A 27,134-nucleotide genomic window follows, 5' to 3' on the forward strand; every position below is an offset into this window, starting at 1 on the left:
TAGCTAAATGGACTCTGATAATCATTTGGGTGGCAATATTCAACCATATTGCCCCCCCTCACAAAAATTATATTGAATTTCAAAGCAATCAACCCCACAATCAAAAGATAGAGACTAGCAAAAAAAAAATAATAATCCAACTATGTGCAGTCTACCAGAAACACGAGTTTAGAAGTAAAGTGAAGAAAACATTCTGCATGTGCAAACAGAAATCTTAAGGGTTGTATAGCTCTAGTAATACCTGAAAAAGTATTCATTAAAGGTGTCATTAGACAGGCCAGGCGTAGTAATGCACACCTCTAATCCCAGCATTCCAGAGACAGAAGCATGCAGAACTCTGTAGGTCTACATAGTTCAAGGACAGCCAAAGCTATGTAGAGAGACCCCACACACACCATCTTTTTAAAAATAAGTATACCCATCTGTCATGGAGCTATAGTAATCACTCCTAGCAACACTGTCCCAAAGTACAAAAGGCAAAATTAACAATGGAAAAGAGAAACACAACAAGTAGTGTAGAAATAGACATGGTAGCAGATGCCTATAATCCCAGTACATGGGAGGTGGAGGGAGAAAGGGTGGAGAGAGTTGGAGGCCAGCCACAGTTAAAAAGTGAGATGCTGCCTCAAAGAAAAAAGGGAAATGGCAGCCTGGAGAGATGGGTCAGCAATTAAGAGTGCTTGCTGCTCTTGCAGAGGACCAGGGTTTGATTTCCAGTGTCCACAAGGCAGCACACAACCTCCTGCAACTCCTGTTTCAGAGCATCTGATGCTCTCTCTTCTGGCTCCTCTTGGCACTGCACAGACTGTACAGACATACATGCAGGCAAAACATCCATATACAGAAAAGGTAAATTTTTTAAAAGGGAAGAGGGAAGGAAAAGTTACTTATAGTAGCAGGTTTGGAGCTGGAGCAATAGTTTAAACTCATGCTCAAAGCCAACATCCACCTCTGGGAAAAGACCAGAAAGCCCAAAGCAAATAGAACTCAGGAGAAAAGTAGCAGTGAATCAAAGAAAACGGTGAAAATAGAGAAAACCTGCAAAGCCAAAAATCAGTTTTTTTTAAAAGGTCAACCCAGACAAACTTCCAAATTAAGAACACTGGCTGCTCTTCCAGAAGTCCTCTGAGTTCAGCTCCCAGTACCTATGTGGCAGCTCACAACCATCTGTAACCATAGTCCCATGAGGTCCAATTCCCTCTGGTGTGCAGATATGCAAACACAATACATTATACCTGGGTCCACAAGCAAGGACTGTGAGTCAGACAGCCTTCTAGGAACACATGCTGAGAGCTCAGACCCAAAGAAGAGTGTCTGCCTCCCATGACAGAAGGAGAAGAGGACACACCTGGTTCATTCCATTAGGCCACTGTCCTGATACCAAAGCTATAGGGAACACCCGTCCATCATGAACATTGGTGCCAAAACCATTGGCAGTCCAGGCATGGTAGCACAATTCTTTGACCTAGCACTCAAGAGGCAGAGGCAGGCAAATCTCTGCCAGTTTTAGGCCAGCCAGGGCCACATGGTGAGACCCAGTCTCAAATATGAGCAAACAGTTCAGTAATGTTAATTTTTTAAAAAAGGTATTCCCCATAGCCAGTTGCCATTTGTCCCAGGAGTACAAGACTAACATCCAAAACCAATATAACACACACCAATAAAGGGCAGAAAGAACACACTGGTCAGAGAGTACTGTCATCAAATGCATCTGGAAATTCAGCATCAACCCACATCCCAATTCTCAACTAACAGAATGACCTCACCTTGGGAAACAAGTCATGAGAGCCTGACGATGCTCTCTGACATGAAGCAAGGCCGGGCACCCATTCTTGCCACTCACTGGGGCACTAAAGGCTAAAGAAAATTACAAGCTGAGAGATCATGAAAAATACTCAGAAATTCAGGTTGTACTAGGCATAGTGACTCATCAGTAATCTCAGCACTGGCAGGCGGAAGCTGGAGAACTGTCATGAGTTCACGACCAGCCTGCACTATATCCAGGCCATCCTGGGTTGCATAATGAGTGAGACTTTGTTTCAAACAAAACAATCACAAAATAAGTAAGATTCTTACTTGTGTCTCTGTATACTATTAAGGAAAAACCAATGGATGAAATAAAGTTTCATTTACAGCACCAAAACCGGATGTTTAATAATTTCACAAAGAACCAAGATTTGTACACAAGAAATTATAATGCTGCTGAGAGAAACTAGGCATGAGCAAAGGAAGAGTATAGCCACACTTGTGATCAGAGTCTTCAGGTTACCATGGCAATTCCCCCAAATGAGTCTGTAAAGTCAATGCAGTCCCTAGAAAACAGCAACGGGTTTTACTTGGTTTTCATTATTATGTTCCGTGCAGGGGACCAAGCAGTCCTCTGCCTCTGCCTCCCCAGAAAGGTGTGTGTATACCTGTGCCTAGCTCAGCAAGCTTCCCTCTTCCAATGAACAAAGGTGGAGCCTGGGATTGTGGCACAATGGCTAAAAAGTGTTTGCTTAGCATGCATGAAGCCTGAGTTTGATCCCCAGCATAAACCAGGAGTCATGTGAGTTTGAGGTCAGCTAGGCTATAATGAGACCCTGTCTCAAAACAGAAGTAACAGATTTATCCTATGGAAATACAAGGGACAAGATAGTCAAAATAATTCTGATAAAGATTTATAGGATTTAAGCTGGCTGATTTAGAAACAAACACAGTATAAACCAAGTAAAGGCATCTATGAATCTTACATTTTGGACGAAAGACTAAATATAACAGCAGATAAGTCTGTGATGGTTGGATATCTACACACAAAGACTATATTCTCAGACTTCCACACCAGGACCCAAGACAGATAGGAGGCGTGTGTAAGAAGTAGCCAGGTGAGCCCCACACTCAGGAGACTCAGGCAGGACCGTCCTGGGCTCATAGCCAGTCTGGGTTACAAGACCCTGTCTCAAAGCCCAAGTAGACGAATAATAAATGTCCTCTAACTTGGAAGGAAAGTATCAACATGTTTGTTACTTTGGGTTAGAAAGAGCCTTCTTACATGTGAAACCAAAACCATAACAGAAAAAAGAATCAGATTGTTTTTAAACAGAGTCTCACTGAGTAGCCCTGGCTGCCTGGAACTCTGTAGACCAGGCTGGTTTCAAATGCAGAGATCCACCTGCCTCTGCCTCGTGAGATCTGAGGTCAAAGGAGTGTGCCACATAGTTCAGATTTTGTCAGAATTAAAATTTTTGTAAGAAAAGGAACACTGGCCAGGCAGTGGTGGCACACACCTTTAATCCCAGCACTCAGGAGGCAGAGGCAGGTGGATCTCTGAGTTCAAGGCCAGCTTGGTCTACAGAGTGAGGTTATAGCCAGTGTTACATAGAAATACCTTGTCTCCCAAAACCAAAAAAAAGAGAAGACAAGCCCATCACTCATCTAATAAAGGATTCACAATTCAAAATGTACAAAGAATCAACACAATTAGTCCATTAAAATGGGCAAAGACGGTCAGTAGATGAATGGCTAATAAAGATCTTAGCATCAGTCCTCACACCAGGCTAAGAGTCCTCACTAGGTTGGTCACAGACAGAACATTACCAGGAAGCATGGGCTGGCTGTGGAGAAACATGCAACTATGGAAAAGCTGTCACTTCACAACTTACATAGCCAGGAACGCCCTTCCTCCCCAGGAGAAATGAAACCATGGCCCACAAAGCCTTGTGCTCATCATCAGCCCATACACCCTCTTAATAGAGCTGAGTGGACACACAGCATGTGGTGTTAGCCATTCGGTGGGACCCTGACCCGATAAAAAGGAATGAACTATAGTACACACTGCATGAGAGATGGGCCTTGTTCTCAGCAAACAGCCTAACAAAAGCTGCTTGTTGTCTGAGCTTTTTTTTTTTTTTTACAACATCCAGGAACGGTGCTTGCAGCTACAGGAGTAAGCTATTCCTAGGTCTGGGGCCAGAAATGTTCTGTCAATGAGAATGGAGGAGCTGGCATTACAACGCTACAGACTTACTGAGAGCCACCGAGCTAGATGGGTGGATTTCGGGGCTGGAGAGCTGGCTCAGCAGTTAAGAGCACTGGCTGCTCTTCTGGAGGACCACGGCTCAATTCCCAGCACCCACGTGGTGGTACACAGACATCTGTAACTCCGGTTCCAAGGGATGCCATGCCACCTTCTGCCTCTGCAGCCACCAGGCATGCACAGACACACAGGCAAAAACAGCCCCTCACACAAAAGAGAAGATCTTACCCCCACCAAAGGTGGCTTTTGAGCTACAAACATTACACCTCAGTAATAAAGCTATGACATGCACCAGAGGGGCAGGGCTGACTAGAATGACGAGGGGCACGAAGCACCAGCACCCAGGCTCTTCTGGTGCACCTGCCCCAGATGCCCTCCCTGAGCACCAGGGCTGCACCCTCAGCTGCTGTCTCCGGGTCCTCTAGGAAAGCGTAATAAGGGACACCGCTCTTACTCTCCACCCAGAAAAAGAGATGCCAGGCCCTGACTCTTTTATAAGCAAACTATTTTTGGATGAAATCAAAGAACAACTGCCCCATGACCCATTTTTCTTCCAGGCCTGGTCTCTATGGATTTGGCTTAGCTTAGTGGGGGTTCCAGGTGCACAGCCTTTACAGGGGCCCAAAGTAGTCATTCTCTGTGACCTTCCAGGTTCTACCCCTGCCCTTCCCACAGGCCCAGACAGCACTTATTACTCAACACCCAATAGAAAAGTCAGCAGCACCCCAGGTGCGACCTCCTCTGTACAGACACTGGCTGGCACCAAGCAGTTCCAAGAAGTCACTGCCTTCGGGTGAAGAAACCTCACACATAACCCTCAACACAACTGCAGGCGCAAACCACGTAAGTGTGTGCACAACCCCGGGGCTGGGCCACCAAGCCCCGTGCTCAAAGCCAAAGGTTCCTTTCTTCCTTGCAAGCTCAGGGGTTCTCCTTTCCCTTGATGACTGGGTACTCTGCTGAGTACTCCTTCCACGGTTTATGCTGTCCCCAAGTCTATTCCCAGGGTCACTTCCAGGCACAGAGGCAATGGGAGGAGGCTACTCAGTCCCACCAAGGTTACAGCATCTGCATATTAAACTACGTATGGGGGACAGTTCTGCCTTCAAAGAGAGAAGATCAAAATGCTGTCATCTTTTAATTTAATCCTTTTGTTGCATCGGTGGTCTTAGGAGGGATGAGAGAGATCCAAATAAAAATGGAAACAAACTATATCTTTGTGGCTGTTATGTTTTAGTCTTTTTTTCTCAATTTGGGCCATAAAATAGGTCAGCTCCATTACTGATCAGCCTTCCCACAAATATTTAAAACAAATTGAATTGCACACCCAATACCCATCACAATTACACCAGGCACAATAACTAAATTAGCAATTCAACAAAATAATTGGAAATGCGATTCTCTCTATCCCACCAGTCTCCCTCGAGGGTTTAGCCGATCTATGGGGGAAACTCAGCTTTCCTAATTCTGCAGCTAATTAGAGGCACACTTGTAAATGAAGTTGTTTGTCTTGAAGTTGAAATTCTCTTCTGGGGATGGGGGAGAGGAAGGGAGACGGAAGGAAAGTCCTGGCTCTGGAAGTATGAACACAGGTTCACGGAACACAAGGCTGGGTTCCACAGAGCCCTCTCTGCATCACCTTTCATCATCATTTAATAATGAACTCCAGAAAGGCCGGCCTGCTGCTCGTCCTTGTAAATAAAAAGGCACACATGTTTACTGTACTCACAGCAGCTAGGGGCCACAGGCTGTGGGAACTGGAACCACAGTAGCCATCAGTGACAGAGCCCCCAGTTATTGCTAGCTCCCCTTGAGCTCCCACTTGGGACAGAAAACCCCAAAAAAGAAGCTAGGGCACACTCTTCTGTGAACCGGCCCTCCTGGGCTCTGGGCCAGCAGAAGCCAAGGCAGGACCTGCTGGCCAGAGCAGAGATCTCCCATGACCTACTTGCCCAAGCCTCTGAGAGCAGTCTCAAAGCTTCGCTTAGGCTGTCCTTGGCCTCTTTTGTTCCTCCAGGAGGAGTTCCGTCTAATTATATAACAGGAACTAGGGCTCATCCATCCCCTCTCACCCTCCTCCTTCAGGATTGAAATGTGACCTTAAAACGGTCCCCTTAGGGCTCCAGGGACTAGAGGGGCCAACCTCATGGCAGCCCACCCTGCAGGAGACACACACACCTGGACCTGATCCCCCGGGAGCAAAGTTTTGCAAGGCAGGTAGCCTGCAGGGAGCTTCCAATTCAGGGTCCTGGGAGAACACTGCAGCTCCTGGGTGGGGTGCAGAGGGTTCCTGTGGCTGCTAGAGCGCTGATAAGTGGATTCAGAAGCCCCTGCCCTCTTCGGCTTATCTTCTCAAACAATGGAGTTATCACACTCAAAGTGTTCCCTATTCGGCTTCCATCGGCTCTTAAAGCCAAGTGCAACACGCTACAGCTTGAAAGGACACAGGAACCAACCCAGAAAATAATTGTGTGGCATCTGGGAGTCTGTTCCCAGCCCAACCCTCAGGAGGGGCTCACCGCTGCCATCTAGTACTCTGGGTACTAGATGCCAAAACACCCACTTCTTCACTTTTACTCACCTCAGATCCTAGGACTGAGAGGTCTGGAGACACCAAACTCCCACCATCTCACAGGGTCTGCAAGCTCTGCCTGCTGAGCCTGGCACAGGTGAATTAAATACAGGTCTTCCTGCCCTGGGACAGCTGGGGCTCTGGCATGCCCATGTAGTGACCATTTATCCAACTTCCAGTTTCGTGGTTTGTGGACTCACAAAAGGTTGGGGAATAGTGATACGGGGCTGAACTGTCCACTGCAACCTCAGGTAGCCCCGCAGTAAGTGCTCAAAAGCTACACATGGCTACTTGATTTCCAACAGGAATGACAGGGCCAGAATCAACATCACCCTAGAAAGTTCCATCAGATGCTATGGTCCAGATGCCTCGAGCCACTCCTAGAGTCGGAAGAAGCACTTCTTAGGCTCCCCAGACATCACACAGGACGGGGGGGGGGTCCACACCTGGAAACTTCCATGGAACAGAGGAGGGCCCACACCTGGGGCTGCCCTAGCTTGGCCAGAAGCTGCCCTGGGTGCTGTCTGTGGAAAGAAACCGAAGAACTGTGTTAATTGCTCTGAGCTCCTATCCTGTCACACATGGCCCTCCAGCACTCTCCGACTCAGACCAGAAGGCCCCAGAGGAAGCATCCAGAACACCCAAGTCAAATCCTTGGCAAAATGAGCCACACCTGAGAGTGGGCTCAAAGTCAGGCTTCCAGGAGTAGCAGCAGGTGTTTCAGCGGATGCTGAGCTGGCAGGCCCACCTGCCGAGACTCTCTAGGCCTCAGCTGGGGCCCACGTCACAGTAGACAGGCTAGGAGTAACGCCAGGAGCAACATCCTAAACCCATCCTAAAAGCTTCCCAAGGCAGTCACTGCCCACTAAAGACTCTAAAAATTGGGATCGACTGACAAGGACCTTAGTCTTATTCACTTCTCCTCCTTTATAAAACTATTTTATTAGCTGGGCAGTGGTGGTGCACACCTTTAATCCCAGCACGCGGGAGGCAGAGGCAGGAGAAGCCCAACCTGGTCTACAAGAGCTAGTTCCAGGACAGCCTCCAAAAGCCACAAAAAAATCCTGGCTCAACCCAAAACCAAAACCAAAATTAAAAAAAAAAAAAAAACCTATTTTATTTTCAATTTTGTTTTTTGTTTGTGTATAGGTATTTGGCCTCGTGTTTGTGTGTGTGTGCGCGCGTGTTGACAACAGGCCAGAAAAGAACACTGATCCCCTAGGACTGGAGTTACAGATGGTTGTGAATCATGTGGGTGCTGGTCTCTGGAAGAGCAGCCAGTGCTCTTAAACACTAAGTTCTCTGCAGTGCCAAGATTTTTCTTTTTCAGAGTGAGTGAGGCAGGTGGTGGTGGTGCACACCTTTAGTCCCAGCACTTGGGAGGCAGAGGCAGGCAGATCTCTGGGAGTTTGAATTTGAGGGCAGCCTGACCTACAGAGTGAGTTCCAGACCAGCCAAGGCTACACAGAGAAACCCTGTCTCAAAAAACCATGGGGGGGGAAGGGGAGAGTATATTAGGCATCTGCGTGTGTGGAAGGGTATATTAGGCAGTCTGTGTGTGTGGAAGGGTATATTAGGCAGTCTGCGTGTGTGGAAGGGTATATTAGGCAGTCTGCGTGTGTGGAAGGGTACCTTTGACGGCCAGAAGAGGGGTTCAAACCCCTGGAGCTGGAGTGACAGGCAGCTATGAGCCAACCGGACCTAGGTGCTGGGAACCCAACTCAGGTCCTCTGCCAGAGCGCTGCGTGCCCTAACCACCGAGCCGTCTCTCCAGCCCTCCGTCCTCCGTCCAGAGCATCACAGATGCCCATCCTACAGTTAGTTGACTCTCACATACTGACAGGGACCCTGAGTCTGATTTCCACCCCTCTGTCTTCTACCCTCAGCACTGAGCTAGGTGCCCCCAAGTCCTGGGCATGCAAGCTGTGGCACGGGAGGGGACAATTACTCCAACTCCAACCACAACCACCATGGTGACTAAGCTCTTCTCTGAGCTGCCCTAAGGAGGGGAAGCTGTGTGGGCAGGGGGCCTTGAGTGGCAGTCAGGCTGTCTGTCTCCTGGGGCCTTGTAGTCTCTTTTTACCCTGTGAGTGATGGCAGACTGGCTTTTCTTCCCTCCCCATATTCTGTTAAATTTTCCTTTCTTAAGAATTCAGCGTCCTCGACCTCAACCAATGAACTCTGAGAACCCCGAACCAGGGGAAATAAAGCCACGGACTCCTCGGGAATGTAAATGCTACTAAAATGACCCTTCCAGAGACCCACAGGGCAGCGGGAAATCTATAGCCACACATGGAGACAGACGTCAGATAAGGCAGCTGGCCCGCTTCCTCCCTGCAAAACTCGCAGGTAATGAGGGGCTTCGTCAATAGAGCTGTCGGACAAATTGAATATACACAAATCGCAGGCTGATATGGATCCCTTGGACTGAAGAGAATTAGTTAATGAACTTACCAAATGACAGGCAGGTTTTTTTTTTTTTTCCCTAATGTTATGAAGGAGAAAGGAAGAAAAGAGAAAATGTGGTTGTTACACTTGAAAACAAAAGGTCCTGTTCACCAAGGCAAGCGCCACTCAGAGCGCAGCTTGTTGCCAAAGCAGAGCGCAGGGATCCATCAGTACAGCAAAGTGCTGGGTGCAGCCGGCGAGGTTTCCGGACTGAGCAAACAGCAGAAAAGGCAGCAGAGGGACCCTGTCTCCGTGTCTCAGTGTCCCAGCTCACGACTGCAGCCCTAGGCTCACTCCTGCTGCTTGCCTCCTGTCTTCTTGGAGCCTGGCCCAGGGGAGACTCAGGTCTTGGTGTTAACACATTCCACAGAGTTACTGCTGGTCTAAAACGAAATAGCTGTCTGTCTCTCCCTCTCTCTCTCTTTCTCTCCCTCCCCCCCCCTCTCTCTCTCCTGCCTTTTTCCTTCCCTCCCTCCTTCCATATTTCCAACAATTGTGATTAATTGCCTCTGCCTCCCTAGTGCTGGGATTACAAGTGTGTGACACTATGCCCAGCTCTTTGTTTTTTTTTTTTTTTTGAGGCAGGACCTCTTGCAACCCAGGCTAGCCTTGAACTCCTAATTTCCCTGCCTCCACCTCTCAAAGTGTACACCACATAGATGCCTTATACCTTGGGTGTTTCATCTCCAGATCCCTTGTCCATACAAATTCCTCCTAGGAGGGAAGCTAGGTTTTCCTAAGCTGGCAGTCGGGCTCAACAGCTTCTGCGGACGCTTGGTTTGTACATGGCATTAAGGGGTCTAGGATGACACCTTGTAAAGAAACCCAAACCAAGTACAGAGCAGCCTGAGCAGCCCCAGCTAGGCGAGGGCTACCTGACTTGCAAGCTGAAGGTGCCGGAGCAGCTGAGGTGGAGCAGAGGGAGTTAGAAGCAGGGAGCTGGGGAGGGAGAGGACGACTATCTTCCTGATTACCTGGGCCAAGTACCTTCCAGGCCGTCAATTGATCCTCCCTGGGAACTACTGCAAGGGTTCCCTGGGATCAGGACACAGCCCACACCTCCATTGCTACGGGGACCACACATGCAGTAGGACACATACACCCTACAGATGAGCTGCACCCCACCCCAAGTATTTGTGTTGTATTGAGGGAGCAGCTCAGTGGTGGGTGGATGCCCACCACCTCAGTCCTAAGATTACATGGTGGTGGGTGAGTCTTCTGCCTAACATGGCTCCCACTGGGGGTCATGGCTGTTGGGGAAGAGTGCAGCTACCCATGGTTGGTCAGGGTAGCACGTCACTTATTTAATAATATTATTATTCAGTTAAAATAACATCTAGTCAATTTCTGTGTAGATCAGACTAGTCTCAAACTTGCAATTCTACCTCAGGCCTGTGTCAGCCTAAGTGGTTGGAGCTGTTACTTTTGGGTGATGGGATTACAGATGAGTCTCATTAATTTTCTTAACCTAAAAATAAGGCAAGGAGCTGGCCTTACACCCTGTCCTGCGCTGGCAGCTGCTGCAGCTGCCTCTGGTGTGTAGTTCCTGCTGAGAACACTGTTGGACAGTGAAGGACAATGGCTTATGAGTGTGAAGTGTGAGGCAGTAGGGCTGGGCAAAAATGAGACCAGCAAACACCATGCCAAAAGGATGCTTCAGTAGCCACTGCAGTGGCTTGGGTGGGAACTCTCAATAACTTCCCAACTCATTTGGAAATCGGCATTAACTACCAAATGTAAAGTATTAGTTTTATTAAAATGCAAATCTATCAACTAATCTGCCTTTCTAGTAACAGCTGAATTGCAGGATCCGTGTCAATTAAAATAGTTTCCAATTTACTCCTGGCTGGAAGGAGGGTGGTCTTCTGCATTTTAAAACGCACATCTCCCTTTTAGTGAGGATTCTCTTCCTTCCTTCTTCATCTCTCCTGTCTAACTCATTTTAATTGAACTTGCTGGGCTCCAGATATTTTGATCTGTCTAAGCCTTCTTCCTTTCTGGGGTCCACCAGATACCCAGATGATCCCCATAAGCTCATCCCCATACTGTTCTCTGGGCAGTGACTGTTGTCCTAGGATGGGACTGCCTGGGAGACTCCATATTTTAAAAAGTGACAGTTTGGGAAAAGGCCTATGCATGGACCCACTGATTTCTGACGTACCTTTTGAATGATTGGGAATAGCCTAAATTTATTCATTTCCCTGAACGTCAAGCCTAAGGTACCTTGGGATCAGTGTACAGCGGCACACGAGGAAGAGATGGGAAGCCCTGCCCTCCAGCAGCTCTCTCCACAATGTAATTGTGGTTCACATTTCCCCAACACTCTTTGCTTGGAGTTTGACCCATTCGTACTGTGCAGCAGTCTGGGACCACAAGGGAAACACATGTGGGATTCGGTACAAGAAACTTTGTCACTGGGCCACACTATCCAAACCTGACTTTAAAGGTGCCTGGTTGTTAAGTGAACCTGCACCCAGTCTGTAGCCATTATCTCTTCTCTTACTCAATTGCTCTAAATGAAGGGCAAAGGGGCAGTGTGTGCTGGCCTGAGATGCCCACACTCTACACGCAGTATCATCTCTGGTGCATATTGGTCACAGAAGGCAAATGAATCCCCCTCATGGGGATTTAATTTCCAGCTTTTGACCTGTGGATGTAAAACAAGAGAACCACCTCCTCCTGCCAGGTTATACCAGCTAAACTCAATGGTGATGCAGAAGTGGGGAAAGGCCTGAGGGATTTTTCTTTCTTTCTTTTCTTTCTTTTTTTTTTTTTTTTTTTTTTTTTTTTTTTTTGGTGGCGGAGGACTCTAAAAAGCCCTGGCTATCTTAGAACTTGCTCTGTAAGCCAGGCTAGCCTTGAAATCAGAGATCTGCCTGCCTCTTCCTGCTGGGAACAAGAGAGAAGTCAGGGTTAGCTCCCTGCTCCTTAGCAGGAAACTGTCAAGTAGGAATCTTCAGGGTCCAGCTGTGGGCTCAGGGACCTGTAGACTCAGGGTCTCAACAAGCCAGTGCTCATTTATCCAAAGCAGCACAGGTATTTCTTTCATGGATTTAATAATTAGATTTTGGTGCTAGAGATGGAACCGAGGGCCTCTGTATGTTGGGCAAGTGCTCTACCAATGAACTATGCTCTCTGCCCCAAATTGTTGTTTCACTGAAAAATCCTAACTATATATTCATAGTCTTAAGTGTGACATTCTAGATGTACGCAGCATGAAGTGGCTGAACTGAGCCCTGGACAGATCCAGCGCCACACTGATCACATTTCTGTGATGGGACACCTGATATTTATTCCCATTATTCTGGTCCTCAAAGCTCATTCCTCCAGCCTACACAACTCCCTATATCCCATGACCAGCAAGTCCCCATCCTCATCCATCCCCTCCTGACTGCTGGCAGCCACCATCCTACTCTTCATCTGGGAATTAACTGTGCTAGACTTTGTCTTTCTTTTCCTGGCTTATTTCACCTAACGTGTCCTCCAGGCTTATCCATGCTGTCACTGAGGAGAGAGAGACTCCTTGGCTTAAGGCTGAACAGAATTCCTCTTTGCATACATGCCCCCTGCCTCCCTCCCTTCCTCCCTCTCTCCATCCATGCAAAGAACTAACATCCACACTGAGAAAGACTTCTTAAAGAAGAGGTTCACTAGAGAATGCTGGACATAACTGGTTATTAGGGAAGTGCAAATAAAAACCACACCGAGGCATCACCTGGTAAAATGGCTTTTACCAAAGGTAAGTCATGACAAATTTTGGCAAAGCAACAAAGTAAGCCTTGAATACCATTTGGAGGTGAAAGTTAGAGCAGCCATTATGAAGCACAGTATGGAAGCTCCTTCAGGGGTTGGAGAGATAGATCACTCAACAGTTAAGAGCACCAGCTGCTCTTCCAAGACCCAGTTCAGTTCCAAACACCCACATGGCAACTCATAATTGTCTGTAACTCCATTACCAGGTGATATGACACCTTCACACAGACATACATGCAGGCTAACACCAAGGCACAGAAAGAAGAGGAAGAAGAGGAGGAGGAGGAAGCAGCAGCAGCTCTTCCAAACACTGAAAAGGGGCTGGAAAGCAGAACACATACTCAGAGCATGTGAAGTCCTCGGTACCAAGCACTGCAGTAGTGCGTGCGCGCACACACACACACACACACACAAACACAGACAGACACGGACAGGGACAGGGACACAAAACAGAACCACCATCAGAGCCCAGAAGTCCCAGTTCTGCCAGTACCAAAGGGAGTGGAAATCGGCAGTGAGGGTTAGCACAGTGGGGTCAGTACAGTGAGGGTCAGATGATCCAACAGTTACCACAGCACCATTCACAACAGTCCAGATATAAAAATAACCCGAGTGTCCATTCAGGGATGAATAGACAAGAAATACAGGGTTTTTGTTTTTGTTGTTTTTAGTTTTTTGAGACAGGGTTTCCATGTAGCCCTGGCTGTTCTGGAACTCGCTCTTTAGACCAGGGTAGCTTCAAACTCACAGAGGTCCACCTGCCTCTGATTAAATCAGGCACCACCACTGCCTAGCAAGAAATGGAGTTTTATACTATACAAGTACACAATTTAACTAGACAAACACAAACCCTTTCAACGGGTGTGTCATTGTGCAATTTAAGTCTAAACCACCTCTTGTAGCTCAAGAACTCACAACAGATTTCTTTTAAAAGATTTATTTTGGTTTTAATTGTATGTCTGTGTTGGGTGGGTACACACCCGAGTGCTGGTGATTACAGAGGTCACAGGATGCCACTGAATCCCCATCCCCTGGAACTGGAGTTAGAGGCTGCTGTGAGATACTGGACGTAGGTGCTCGGAAATGAACTTGGGTCCTCTGAAAGAGCAAGCAGTGCTCTTAACCTCTGAGCCATAGCTCCAGCCCTACAGGGTCTGTGATGGTTAAAGGGCACAGAGGCTGAGCTTTGTATACAAGGTATATGCTCCCAAAGAACACCATCCCAGGGACCCCAGGGGCTGCACCCTGAAGTCGTCTATCCTTGAAGCAGCCAGGTGGGTCCTGGTGTGGTGGTCGGTAGTCTGCAGTAAGAGGATGATGACATCAGTCTCCATGGTCAATGTCAGGAGGGTTGAGCTGGCCGAAAAGAGATCGATACAACTCCGTCCTACAAAATAAAGCAAACTGGTTAACACACTGTTTAACTTTTCAAGGTTAAAAAGAAACCAAGAAGCTGGGAAATACCTTCATCTGTTTCTTCAATTGAAAACATAGCCATGTAATTAAGAACCACATCTCGGAGCACTTATTCACAAATACAAGGGAAGGAAGAAACCCAGAAGCAGCCAATCACATAGTGAAATATGTAAATAGTCCAGTGTGGCTGGATACCCTGTCTCCGGGGAATGAGTTTTCTATAAGTTTGCCCTTTACAGACAGGCTCTTCAAGTAAGAAAACAAGATTGAATATTTTAATAGGATATATGAGTCTGGCATGCAACGAGAGGATTCAATCAGACATGGGATGTAGGGGATATAATTTAGTTTTCATACATTTTCTAGGACTTGGCAGTACTTGAAAAACAATGAAAATGACCCAGCAACAAGATTCCAATTATGATCATATATGCAGAGGTTCAGAACAGAACCAGGCTTCCCCTCCCCCATACTCCCTTCTCTAATCTCAGTCTAAGAAATAATTTAATTGGCTAATTCATTTTTAAAGTTGGGCTTAAAAAATTAACATTATTGGGTGAGGAGGTGGCTCACTATGTAAAATACTTGCTGTGCTGTGTACGTCTGAGTTCACATCTCCAGTGCCCATGTAAAAAGCTACACGTGGCCATGCACTCAGTGGCCTCGGTGTTGGCGGGCAACAGTGGAAACACGAGGGTCCCTGGGACTTGGGGGCCAGCCAGGCGAGCTAGAAAAACTGCACTTGAAGTTCAGCAAGATGAAGACGGCTGGCTCCTCTTGTGATCTCTGAATACATCCATGTGCACAAGTATGTGATACACACCAACAAAATAAAACCAGCTGCCAGTGTGTGCATGTGTGGGTGTGTTGGAGACTTTCTTTAGGAGCAGTCTGGCTGTGTGCTGAGTCAAGGCTTCTCTGGTCAGTGGCTGGCTGGCCAAGAAGCCCTTCGGACCCTCCTGTCTCCGCCTCCCCAGTGCTGGCTTTCTTTTTATGTGGGTGCTGAGATCAAACACAGGTCCTCATTTGTACAGCAAGTGTTCTGCCAACTGGGCCACCCCTCTAGCCCATTATAGTTTCGAGATAGGGTCCTACTACTTTTGACACCAGCGTAAAACTCGGGATCCTACTGCCTCTGCTCTTCAAATGCTGGGATCACAAATATGCGCCAATATGCCCAACTCTAAAGTTGAATTTGGACATTAAAAATACAGTGACGGGGCTGGAGAGATGGCTTGGAGGTTAAGAGCACTTGCTGCTCTTCAAAAGACCAGCGTTGTTTCCCTGCACCATGTCAGGCAGGGATTACCTGTAATTCCAGCTCCAGGCAACCGGATGCCCTCCTCAGACATGCATAAACTCACATACACATAAAGTTAAAACTAAACCTTTTTAAAAAAGAGCAAACGACCATTACAATTTCCATTGCTGTCATACGTGCCACACCTGGGTCAGCAGTGGAAACGGCAGTGTGAGTTGGGTGGGAGCCTTGTTGGGGGAACCAGGCCCTGGAGCACTTTCCTCTGTAGATGGGGAGAGAGCTGCCCTACGGAAGGAGGCTCACAGACCCACGAGGTGTGAGCCCTGAGACCAAGGAGACAGCCCTAAGGGTCACACCTAACTGAGGCAAGGGTTCACATCTGCTTTTGTTCAAAGAACAATGACTGCCCAGAAACAGAACAGCCAGACAGGAGAACTCTTGAGGAGTCAGGGACTTTATTTCCCAGGGGAAAGTCATGCCAGACTGACACCTTCAGATCCAACCCTCAACAGCCTGCCATCATGTTAAGAAAATGGTTTCGGAAGGTGTTCTTGCTGCTGAGAACCCCAGCAGCCACCCTGCTCTGGCTCTAGCTTGTAGCCTCTCCTCTGCCAGGGATATACTTGCTGTACCGGTGGAGTGAGACATGTACATGGGAGCCAGCAGTAAGGACACGCCAAGGGGAGAGACGGAGGGAAGCCCTGAATCGCAGAGGCCACATGTTAATCAGCTCTGTGGGGAGGGGACCTCTGAACAGGCAGAGAAACTCTGCAAAGAAAATGCCAGAGGGTCCCTAGTTTTATCACAGGCATTTTACAGTCACAAGAATTTGCTGGAAGCTTCATCCTAAAGTGTCAACCAGTCCTGAGCCCCACATTCCTGCTGTTCCCTAGCTCTCGGCATCTGTCCAACCCTACAAAGGTGGAAGGCCTCATCCTAAATGCGAACAAGCACCTGCGTGCTGCCCCTGCAGATCCCTAGCAGCCCTGTCCAGCCTTCATCCTTACACTATGGCCTGAATATCTGGCAGCACACACAAGCCTCTCTAGTCATTTCAACCAAGAAAATTAAACATGAAGGAGAGAACTGAATGACAAAAAGGACAGCATGACTTCAAGGCGAGATGCCTGAGGAGAGTAGCAGGCACAGTTCTCTCATTCTTTTATTCCCTCCCAGCCTCGCCCTGCTAGCCTACACTGAGAGCTGTCACTGCCCCTCAATGGACCTTGGCTGCTTCAGATGGAACTACCTCTTACCAAGGACACAGAATGAACCCCTCTCCCCACCCCCCACGCTCTTCCCATCCTTTTCAATTCAGCTCTAGACACCCAATAGAGCCCTCCCTGAGGTCCCAGAGCACTACAGGGTCAGGCCCCTCCTTGGCCAGAGCTGTTGGGCTCTGCCCTACCCCTTCTACCCCTACCCCACAAAAAACCCAGGACTCCAGAGATACTGGACTTTGAACGCATAGGTGACTCTGGCAAAGCCGCAGTTCAGCCCTGCAGAAAGAATACAAAACCCTGCAACCCATCACACACTTTAAATTGCCATGTAATATATTTTGGGGTGGTACTTTCGTTTGATTTTTTTTGTGTGTATGTGTGTGGGCACTCATGCCTGGTTATATGTGGAGGTCAGAGGACAACTTGTGGGAGTTGGTTCTCTCCCACTACCATGTGGGTTTAGGGTATTGAATTCAGGTTGTACGGGTTCGCAGCAAGTGCCTATACCCCATGAGTCACCTTGGCAACCCTATATGAAGTTTTCTCAGTAAACTTAAATAGTGTCATCTATAAGCAGGTATGAGATCTGCTGTCAGCTGAGGGAGAGGTAGAAATACCTGAAAAGAGGCAACACACCCACATCTTTTGCCCACTTCGAAGAAAACACATTAGAAACAGGACAGCTGAAGTGGCCACAAGGCAGCCAGAAGGCCTCTGCTGCCTTTCCTGCAGTGCCCTTCCCAGCCAGAACTGTCTGCGTAGACAGATCCACGATCAACTCTGCAGATTAACCCTGTCTGCTTCTCCCTCTGTGTACATGGAGAATTGAGGCTGAGGTCCCTGTCCGGCTCTGCACAATGAACTTGGTGAGCTGTTGTTGCAGAAACAGAACCCTGCTCCCGATTGCCATCAAGAGCACAGATGAGTCTCTGATTTGAAACGCCTCCCTGCTTTGTTTCTATAACCCTGGCCTCGATGACCAGTGGCAATGTCCACTGTAGAACACATATGAACACCGGAATTACACAGGAGAACAGGCAACAGAGTAATTACTAGGACTTGGACCCAGGGTGGAAGGGTCGATGGCAGGGGCTCTTCCTTGAATTAAAATTTAACTCACCCTTTATTACAACCCACAAAAGCAAGTAATGAGCACGAACATTTTTATTTCTTTTAAACTGTCATTTAGGCTGCAGAGGGGATAATTACCTATCTCTAGTGTAGTAAGGTTTTATAACCCTTAGTGAGGCATTTTCTAATTTAATATTTTTACTATATTATCATAAAACCTGTTTCTGGAAAAAAAATCATCATGAAGAGCAGCCATTTTCCATAAAGACAGAGTGTGTGTGCATGTGTGAGCAGGGTTGTGGCTTTGGCTGAGAAGCACAAGAAGAACACTGGTGGGTGAGGATTTACATAGCCCTTCCTGAAACGAGGATGTGTGTGTGCACAACACATCCTCAGCTCCGTGTGCACACTCCTCCCAGGACTGCAACACAGATCACTGTCTGTCATGATGTTATTTGGGCAAACAGTAGAAAGCAGCGCATTAACTCTGCAGATGGCCTATGCACGGCTTTCAATCTGCTAGGTCAGTCAGTAGCTTGCAGCATCCAGCTATGAACTCTTTATCTGCTTTCTGGCAAAGTCCACATTTTTCCTACTCTGGCCTGGACACCCCAAACTCCACGATACTCCCAGCTCCCACATGCTGTACCTGGCTCCTTTTGTGGGCAGCACAAAGAAAGCAGCTGACTCATGGCTCCCTGGAAAACTGTCCACGCTTTAGATCATTGTCTCTATATGAGTCATATGTGTTCCAAAAAAAGGCATACTAGCCACAGCAACCTGCCCTTCTGATTAACGGCATAATCTGAGCCAGGCATGGTGGTACAATGCCTGTGATCTCAGCATTTGGGAGGCTGAGGCAAGTGGGTCACAAGTTTAAGGCTAGCCTGGGCTATATATAGCAAGAACTTGCCCAAAATTCAGAATGAGGGAAGGAGAGAGGGAGAGAGGGAGGGAGGGAGGGAGGGAGGGAGGGAGGGAGGGAGGGAGGGAGGGAGGAAGAAAAAGACAGCTCCAAACCTATATGCATGTCTTTGATTGATCTGGAATTGTTCATTTGTTGCTTCTCAGGGGCCAGGTGACTTTAAATAGCTACAACATACTCAGAAAGCACCTGGGGCACTCTACCTCACCTGAACATGCAGACCTTAGACTACACACCCCAGAGTGGCAGCCTGAGAATGGCCTTCTGCACACGTTTGAGAAGCAAGTGACAACACACACGGGCAGAAGACTAACAGTTCTAACTCCACCAGTGTCATGCTGAGCAAAGTCCAGATCATTTAAATCTTGCAAGAAGGCTCCAAGTAGACAAGTGGAGGCTAGTGTATAGACAAGCACACTGGTGCCTACAGTATCCTGACTAAACACTGCCACTGACAACAATTTACTTTGCATATTGTTTCTTTGAGACAGGGTTTCTCTGTGTGGCCTTGGCTGTCCTGGAACTTACTCTGTAGACCAGGCTGACCTCAAATTCACAGAGACCCAAATGCCTCTGCCTCCTGAGTGTTGGGATTAAAAGCATGTGCCACCACCAACGGGCTACTTAGCACTTTTGGAAGCTTATAAGCACACACTAGATATGCATATTCCTTGGCCTTAAATACAACGCACAGTGTGATAAATTAATACATGTTTGAATGCCAACCTGAACTTCACTAACTACTGTGGAGGATAACAAAGACACAACAGGAGGTCAGAGAAAAGGCTCAGCTGTTAAGAGTTCATACTGCTCTTGCAGAGGATCCAGCTTTGGTTCCAAGCACCCACTTGGGTGGTTCCCAACTGCCTATAAATCTGGATTCAGAGCTCTGATGCCTTCTTCTGGCCTAGGCAGGCACCTGTACCAATACACATACATACATACATACGTACGTACGTACATACATACATATATACATACATTACACACACACACACATTTTTTAAATCTAAAAAAACAAAAACACCCCACAAAACAACAAATCCAAAACAAAAATACAACAACAACAAAAAGACCCCCCCCAAAAAAAAAACTAGCTGAAATCTAATTAGAAGAGTGGCTATTTTCAGCCACCAGCCCAGACAACTACTGTACTTCGAGGGACCAATGGACCAAACTCTGCCATTCTATGACTAACCCACTGGCCCTTATCCCCAGAGCCAGGACAGAAGCGAAGTGGATGGCTGTGCCCCAGAGCATACTGCCCGGCTTCAGACCCTCAGTTCTCCCCAGTGCTGCTGCAAATCTTCGTAGTAGTGTGTCTGAACCCCTAAGGCCCCCAATCTGTCTTTCTAGATAAGGCCCTCAGACCCTTTTGCCAATCCCAGCATTGTATCAATTGTAGCATTGCTGGTGGAGTACAGAAAAATCAGTGTGAACAGAGAACTATATCAGAGAGAGAGAGAGAGAGAGAGAGAGAGAGAGAGAGAGAGAGAGAGAGAGAGAGCGCATGTGCTGGGAGCATATCCAGGGCCTTCTATATCGTAGGCAAGTGCTATAACCCTGAGCCACACCCCAGGATCGCCTCCTAAATTTCAAACACATATATCCCCTGCCTTGAGAGCTCTACTGTCTTCTGTTCTGTCAACCAATAGGCTCAGGCATTCTAAATAGCTATTGGAAGATGTCTTCCAATTAACACTTGGCACATGCCAATGGCACTAAATAAAGGGTCCTCTTCCAATAAAATGCCTGCATTCTAACTGCTAGAAAGAGTGGTACAGAGGACAATGGTTGTACACTGCTCCTTCTTCTTCCTTTTAAAGAGATATATTAGACCAAAGGACAACTGCTCACTGTCTTAAATATCAAAACAGGAAAAGTGAACACAGTAATAGCCGATAGCACAGTATGAAAGGGTGTTCAGGGCTGCAACCTGCTGTCACAGCTGGTTCCCACCTTGGTCTGAGTAACCCGTAGCTTCCTGAGCAGTAAGACTATAGCAGCCTCCATAAAATGCTGTCTCTACAGCACAAAGCACTCTCTCCTTCCCACATGTATGAGGAGGAGAAACTGGCTGCCCTGACACCTCACAGTGAAGTCACCGGGGAGAAAGCTTATGACTCCTGTGTACAGCTAAGGTCAAAGAAGATTCCCTTATTCTCCTGCCACAACCAAAAGTGGCTCACAAACTTCCTTCCTGATCTCATGTTTCATGCAAAACCAAACTCAAACCAGAAATGAAGCAACACACACACACACACACACACACACACACACACACACACACACACACACACACACAAACACACACGGGAGAAGCAGCAAAACAAAGTAGCAACTTCCCACAGAAGACCCACCTCTTTGTGTCTTTTTCCTTAAAAATCTTCCTGGGAACTATTTGATGGAGTCAATACTAGCAAAGTAGAACGCGACCCAGAAAATCTCTCTAGTATCACTCCTCACCAGGTCTGCATGTAAAGTAATCTTAATCTGTCCCTGCTTTTCAGATAGCAAACTGCAGATGTGCCACTCCACCACAAGATGGCAGCACACGACTCATTTCAAAGGGGACTAGGAGACCAGGCGGTTTGGAGCCCATAAATTACCCAGGCTGTCAGCTCTCATCACCATCCTCCCACAGCTTGAAGGAGATTTGAGGAGGGCTATTCCAATGTACTCTTTCGGTCAGGTCAGAACTAGGTCCTTCAAACCCCTGCAGACGCTTTTAGCCCTACAACTCTAAATTATAGCTGGTGACATGTGGCCTCTGGCCTGTCTCCTAAAGATCAGACAGGCTCAAGATTTATAAATGTTTAAAGAAGCAGGTTCAGGCCCCAAACAAAGGACCTGAAAAGATGGGGAGAAGGGAGGAGGGACGAGGGATAGCGATCTGTAAAGGCTCTCTCCTCACATGTCAGATAAAGTCACTGCATAGTAACAAAGATGAAAACACCCAAACTCCTAACATTCCTCCCAGGAGCTTGAAGTCTATCACATTCTTTTAGAGAAAAATAATTTACCTTATTGGACTTGCTGGGGGCAAGGGTATCTGTGGACAAAAGGAGCCTGCTCCTTGCTGCTCTTGTGTGGTAATATTCCACATTCCTGGGATGATCTCTACTTTCACAGTGTGACTGTATTATAACAGATTTGATGTGAGAGAAGACAAATGGCCTCACAAAGGGAAGACGACAAATCACCTCACTGTTTTTTACCAGGTTTTCCCTTATTTTTATTTATTTTTATTCTGCAGCTGGGCACAGGGCACTCTGCCTTGCTGGAGATGTTAATATTAACGTCAGACCACCACGATCCTGGCAATAGAGTTGGCCGTTGTTGTGTTTATGGTTTCATGACCGTGGCTTCAGGAAGACAAAGCTCCCTGTTCAAACAGCAGCCCCTCCAACGGCTCCTGTTAAAAACCACTTCTTAGAGCAGCGAAGGTGAAGTTAGTGCCCAGACACACTGTCATTCCCATCAGGGCTGTGGCCCAAGGGACACAGGGCCTGGGGCTGCACAGGAAGCAGCTATCACTCCATGGAACCACAACCTCTAAGGAGTGGGGACACAGAGAAACCGGCCAGGAAGTTCATGTCAGCCAAAAGGTCTGGGCCAGGCACACCATTCTTCCCTTTGGAAGAGCCAGCGAGCTGGCTGCTGTCGTGATGCCCAGCGCCCAGCTGGCGAGGCTCCATGAGCCCTTTGCCCTGTCTGTCCTGCGGTTCCTCCTCCACTCTCAGCTTTCCTCTTGCCCCTGGACACTTTACCTGCTCTCAATCCCGTCTCTTCTGCGTGAAGGACACTCCAGAACTGCTAACCTGCATGGAAACAGCTGCATTCCCCTTTGCCCCGCAAGGCCATTCTGTCACCTGAACCCATCACTCTGTTTACGGTGGTAAAAATTCTTTTATTCTTATCCTACACTAAACTGTTTACTGGCAGTAGGCTGCAACTGAATTTCAGATATCAATGCCATCTTTTAAAATAATAACAGAGAAGCCTCTAACCAGATAGGGCCACCACCGTACAGTCCAAGCTGGCCTTGAATGTATAGTGGTCTTCCTGTCTCAGCCTCTAGAGTATGGAGATTATGGGCATGAGCTGCCATGTCTGTCTTTCTCTGTACAATAACTGAAAAGATAAAAACTGTTTTATTTCCTAACAGTATTCTTCAAAGAACTCTAAACCAGGAGAGAGTTCTGAACAGGGTCTCCTGCTATGAACACCTCCTGTCAGGACACACCCAAAGACCCTCAGCCCCTACAGCATGGCACCTTCCCACTCCAGCTGGACCAACTACTCCTGCAGTCAGCAGTGTGACTGCCTCAGTCAGTGTTATGACTGGCTTTAGGGAGCTTGACTGCTGTCGTGCCTTTCCTTGGAAGCTGGTGTATCCTGCTGGTTTGCATAGCTGTGCCTCCCCCTGCAGGATCGAGCTGTGGGAGAGGTGGAGGGCTGCCATGTGTGTGTATGAGAAAATGTGTATTGATTTCTTCTTTCTTATAAAGGAGCACAAAGCATTGAAGAACAATTGCTCGGCTTTGCAGCATTTCACACTCCACACAAAGGCCCAGCCCCCACTGCCCTAAGAAGCAAAAGGAAAACTGCCCAGGATGACAGCACAGCCCCATCTAGACCCCACCTTAGTCAGCCTGTGCTCAAGCCATTTCCCTCCCTGGCTGGTGTTCCTCATCTGTATTGGAGAAGAAAGAGCCTTCAGCCTTATTTACCTTTTAAGCAGAAGTGCCCAGAGGGTAAAACGAGTTAATGTTTATAAAGTGCACTGCTTCCCAGAGGGAGTCGTGGATAGAATACATGGTATAGCTGCTGCTCGTTCAAGGACTCATCCCAGGAGTGGTCAGCGACACGGCCCTGGACATGGATGCCCACTTTCTATGCTTTCTTTTCATACCAACACCAAAGTAACAGCGGTAACCAGGTTTATGATCCCTTCTTGATGCACAAATAGAATGGGTTCCACTACTGTTTTCTTCCTAAACAGATGATTCTAAAAGCCACGTACTTCTTTCACTAGTCTCCCAGAGTCCTGCTGGAGCTCACTGTGTCTCCACAATAACCAGCAATTTGTAGGAGGTCCCAGAAACCAAACCTGGTATAAAAATCAGAGTCAAGATGGTCAAGAGAAAAAAATCCAAAGTACAATACAAAATGAAGAGATGGGAAAATGAGTGTTTTGGGAGATCATTCCCATAGGTTCACCCAGGTAAAAATGACCTCAAACACACTGTAAACAAAAGTTGGGTATCAGAGATCCCCAATATTGGACCCCCCATCTCAGGTTTTTCCAACATGACTCTGAGCTATGAACAAAGTAACCAGGTGGTGGCAAGCAGTACAATGTTCTAGAATGGAGACACAATGAGAGAGCGGCATGTGGCGAAGGACCTGAAATGCAGACGTGTAGAGTGATGGAGGAGAGGACAACACAATGCAGGAGTCACAGTTCAGAGAAGCTTCCACTAATGGAGTCCATCTTACAGTCTAGTCTCAAAAGTTAAGAGCAGCCTTCACAGGCATTCTAGAAGGGAAGCTTATACTACTTCTAATTTGGCACAGAGATGGGAATGGCTGTGCCTAGGCAAAGCGACAAGGGCACACACAGATATGTAAAAACATAAACTTCATTTATTTAAATATTACCTATAAAGAGTGCATTTAAAATAGTCTTCTCTAAAAACAAACAAACAAACAAAAGGCATTTCATTCTTAAAAAAAAAAAAAAAAAAAAAAAGATGACCAGAAAGGGCTGAGTATTCACTTTATAAAGAAAAACACTAAGGCACAGAGAAGAAATCTTGGAGCCACATCACACATGAGCACTATAGTGAACATACACCCCTCTAGTCAGCCCTCTGGTTTTGACATTGCTGACAGTGACTCAGAAGGCCTTAAATGAATTGTCTTGAAAATACGACATGTGCCACAAAAATGCTTTCAAATAGGCAGAATACAATTAGGATTAAAACATACAATTTTGGGCTAACACCTTAACAACAGCCACTCCCTTGTACTTGTAAGTTAATGTTCTTAGCAAGAAAAACCCTCTAGTAGGTACATTCATAAACTGCAATACCACAAGAGAGAAGCCAACAAGATGGGGAAGGGCCGGGAGAGAGGGACACGCCCTCAGAAGGGATGAGGAAAATGCCTGGATCTCAGATGACTGGACACGTCCACAGGGAAGGACAGTACAAAGCGTGACAGTTGTGTTCTGGGATGTAGTCCCACACTGGATGGTGGTGTGGAATAATCTTTTGAACACTGTTAAGATTTGTCACTCAGATTGGTTTAATAAAATGACCAATAGCGAGGCAGAATTTGGGGGGCAGAGAGAATGCTGGGAAGAAAGTGGAGTTGCCGGTCAGACAGAGAACAAATAAAACATGGAGGAGGAGAGGTAATAGCCACAAGCCACGTGGCAGCACAAAGATGAATAAAAATGGGTTAATTTAAGTTATAAGTTAGAAACAAACCTAAGCTTCCGACAATAAAATGGCCCTGTAATGGACTTTGTTAATATGTATGTGCTTTTAAAAAACAAGGGCACAAAAAGTAACTGGAAAAAAGATAGAGACATGTATGTACTTGTCTGAATAAAAAACATGCAGGGCAGCCAGGCATTGGTGGTACATACCTTTAGTCTCAGCACTTGGGAGGCAGGCAGGCAGATTTCTGTGAGTTTTTGTGAAAGATCAAAAAAAGGACTGCTAGGAAGGTTCAACTGGTGAAGGCACCAGGCTCCAGACCTGGGTGACCTGAGCTTGATTCCTGGAATTCATATGCTGGAAGGAAAGAACCAGGTCCCATACGCCATCCTCTGCCCTCCACATGTGCCAGGGCATGTGCATGAGTACACACAAAACAAACACAGGGTGCTAGATGGACTTTGCCCTTTCCGTGTTTTCCAAAGTTTCTTCCGAACACGCATAGTATTTTTATTATAGAGGAAAAGATACTCCAAGGACAGGGTGACAGATCTGGGATGGTGGGAGAAGAACTATGGGAGCAAATGGACCGAATACTCAGGACTGTAAGGCAAGCTTATCGGGTGTCGAGGCCCTCTGCACCAGACAGAATAACCACAGGGCAGTGTGAGGGCATTCAGTGATTCATACCAAAGTGTAAACAGCCTGCAAGCAAAGCTCTCCTATATAAGTAAGGTCCCTTTACAAAAGAAAAACATTGATCCTAGGCAATTTTGTCTTGGGTTGAGAGACAAACTCCCCAATAGCAGCAGCAGGGGTTAGCTAGCAGCTGCACTCTGGGACACTCTAGTTTACAACTTGCTCTTAACTAGAGCAAGTTATTTAATTACTCCATGCCTAGTGTTTTAATTACAAAATGTAGATAATGTCGGCCATTCCTCTGCCTTCTGATGAGGGCTGAATGAAATGTGGGGGAGGGCTGCTTCCAGCTCTGACATAGTGCTCAGGGAGTAGAAAGATGCTGTCCTTCACAGCTATTCACTGCCGATCAGAACTGGGTGGCTAACTCAGGTTAGAAAAGCCAGAGCAAATAAGGGCATCACAAAGAAACAAAAATGGTCTACACAGTTTCACAACCTGATGTCAGCTGGGGATCATGGGGGAAACACTAATGACATGTGTGAATGGCCGCTCCAGAGAAAGGCAGAAAGCTCAGCTACATACTCGGAAGCCACTCTAGCTATGGTTAATACAGAGCCTGCAAGATGCCACATTTAGAATCTCATAATAATTTTAAAAGAAATCCTTAAGAAAAAAACATCTAGAACCACTTTAAAGAACATGCATTACCCTTTGAGGAGAAAGGGAATTTAAAACTGTGAGGAAATGCTGAAAATGTGGCTGCAGAAAAGAGAACTGTGCCAGGAAGCCCCATGTTGACGGATTTATCTGCTTGTGTCCACAGTTTGATTAAGAAGATGCACATTTATCACTCTCTATCCTGCTTGGAACCGAACTTCAATTTGACAGTGCAAATTCTCTGCAGTGAGAGGCCAAATAGCAGCAAATGGGGAAAGCAAAAAGACACAATAGAAGTGTTTTCTTTTCAAGCCAGCTTTGAGAGTCTGGACCAAATCTCAGGTTTGAACTTTAGAGTGTTCCTTTCGTACTTTCTGCTGTTACTGGAGAAAGGCCCTGTGCTGGGTGACATCTTTAATGATGATATATGGGGGTCCTTTCCCTTCAGCACTACCTGGGGAGGTCAGGCACGTGGCAACACCCGCCTGAGTATCAACAAGTGAATTACAAACTATGTCAATCCGAGTTAATGCAAAGCTGTAATCCTCTTTAACAGAGATCAAATCACTGCTGTGAGTTATGTTTGCTCTGTAATCTGATAAGGAAGAGAGGGAGTGACTAATAAAAGAGTAATGGGAGCCTTTAATGACACTGGTAAAAGGTAGCACCAGTTAGAGCAGGCTCTTGTTCTGCTGATTAGAT

General features: G+C 46.9%; 1 protein-coding gene across 1 annotated transcript in view; it reads right to left on the reverse strand.

Moving 5' to 3' along the window:
* Positions 1–13,709: 13,709 nt before the first annotated feature.
* The window catches only part of Aatf (apoptosis antagonizing transcription factor), a 94,011-nt gene continuing 80,586 nt past the window's right edge, over positions 13,710–27,134 (reverse strand). The window contains exon 12 of the mRNA XM_051183357.1: positions 13,710–14,175. Coding sequence (XP_051039314.1) covers positions 14,112–14,175 — 64 coding nt within the window. The 3' untranslated portion in view covers positions 13,710–14,111. The remainder of the gene's footprint in view (positions 14,176–27,134) is intronic.

The sequence above is a fragment of the Phodopus roborovskii genome, unplaced genomic scaffold (genome assembly GCF_943737965.1).
Source record: "Phodopus roborovskii unplaced genomic scaffold, PHOROB, whole genome shotgun sequence".
NCBI classification, from domain to species: domain Eukaryota; kingdom Metazoa; phylum Chordata; class Mammalia; order Rodentia; family Cricetidae; genus Phodopus; species Phodopus roborovskii.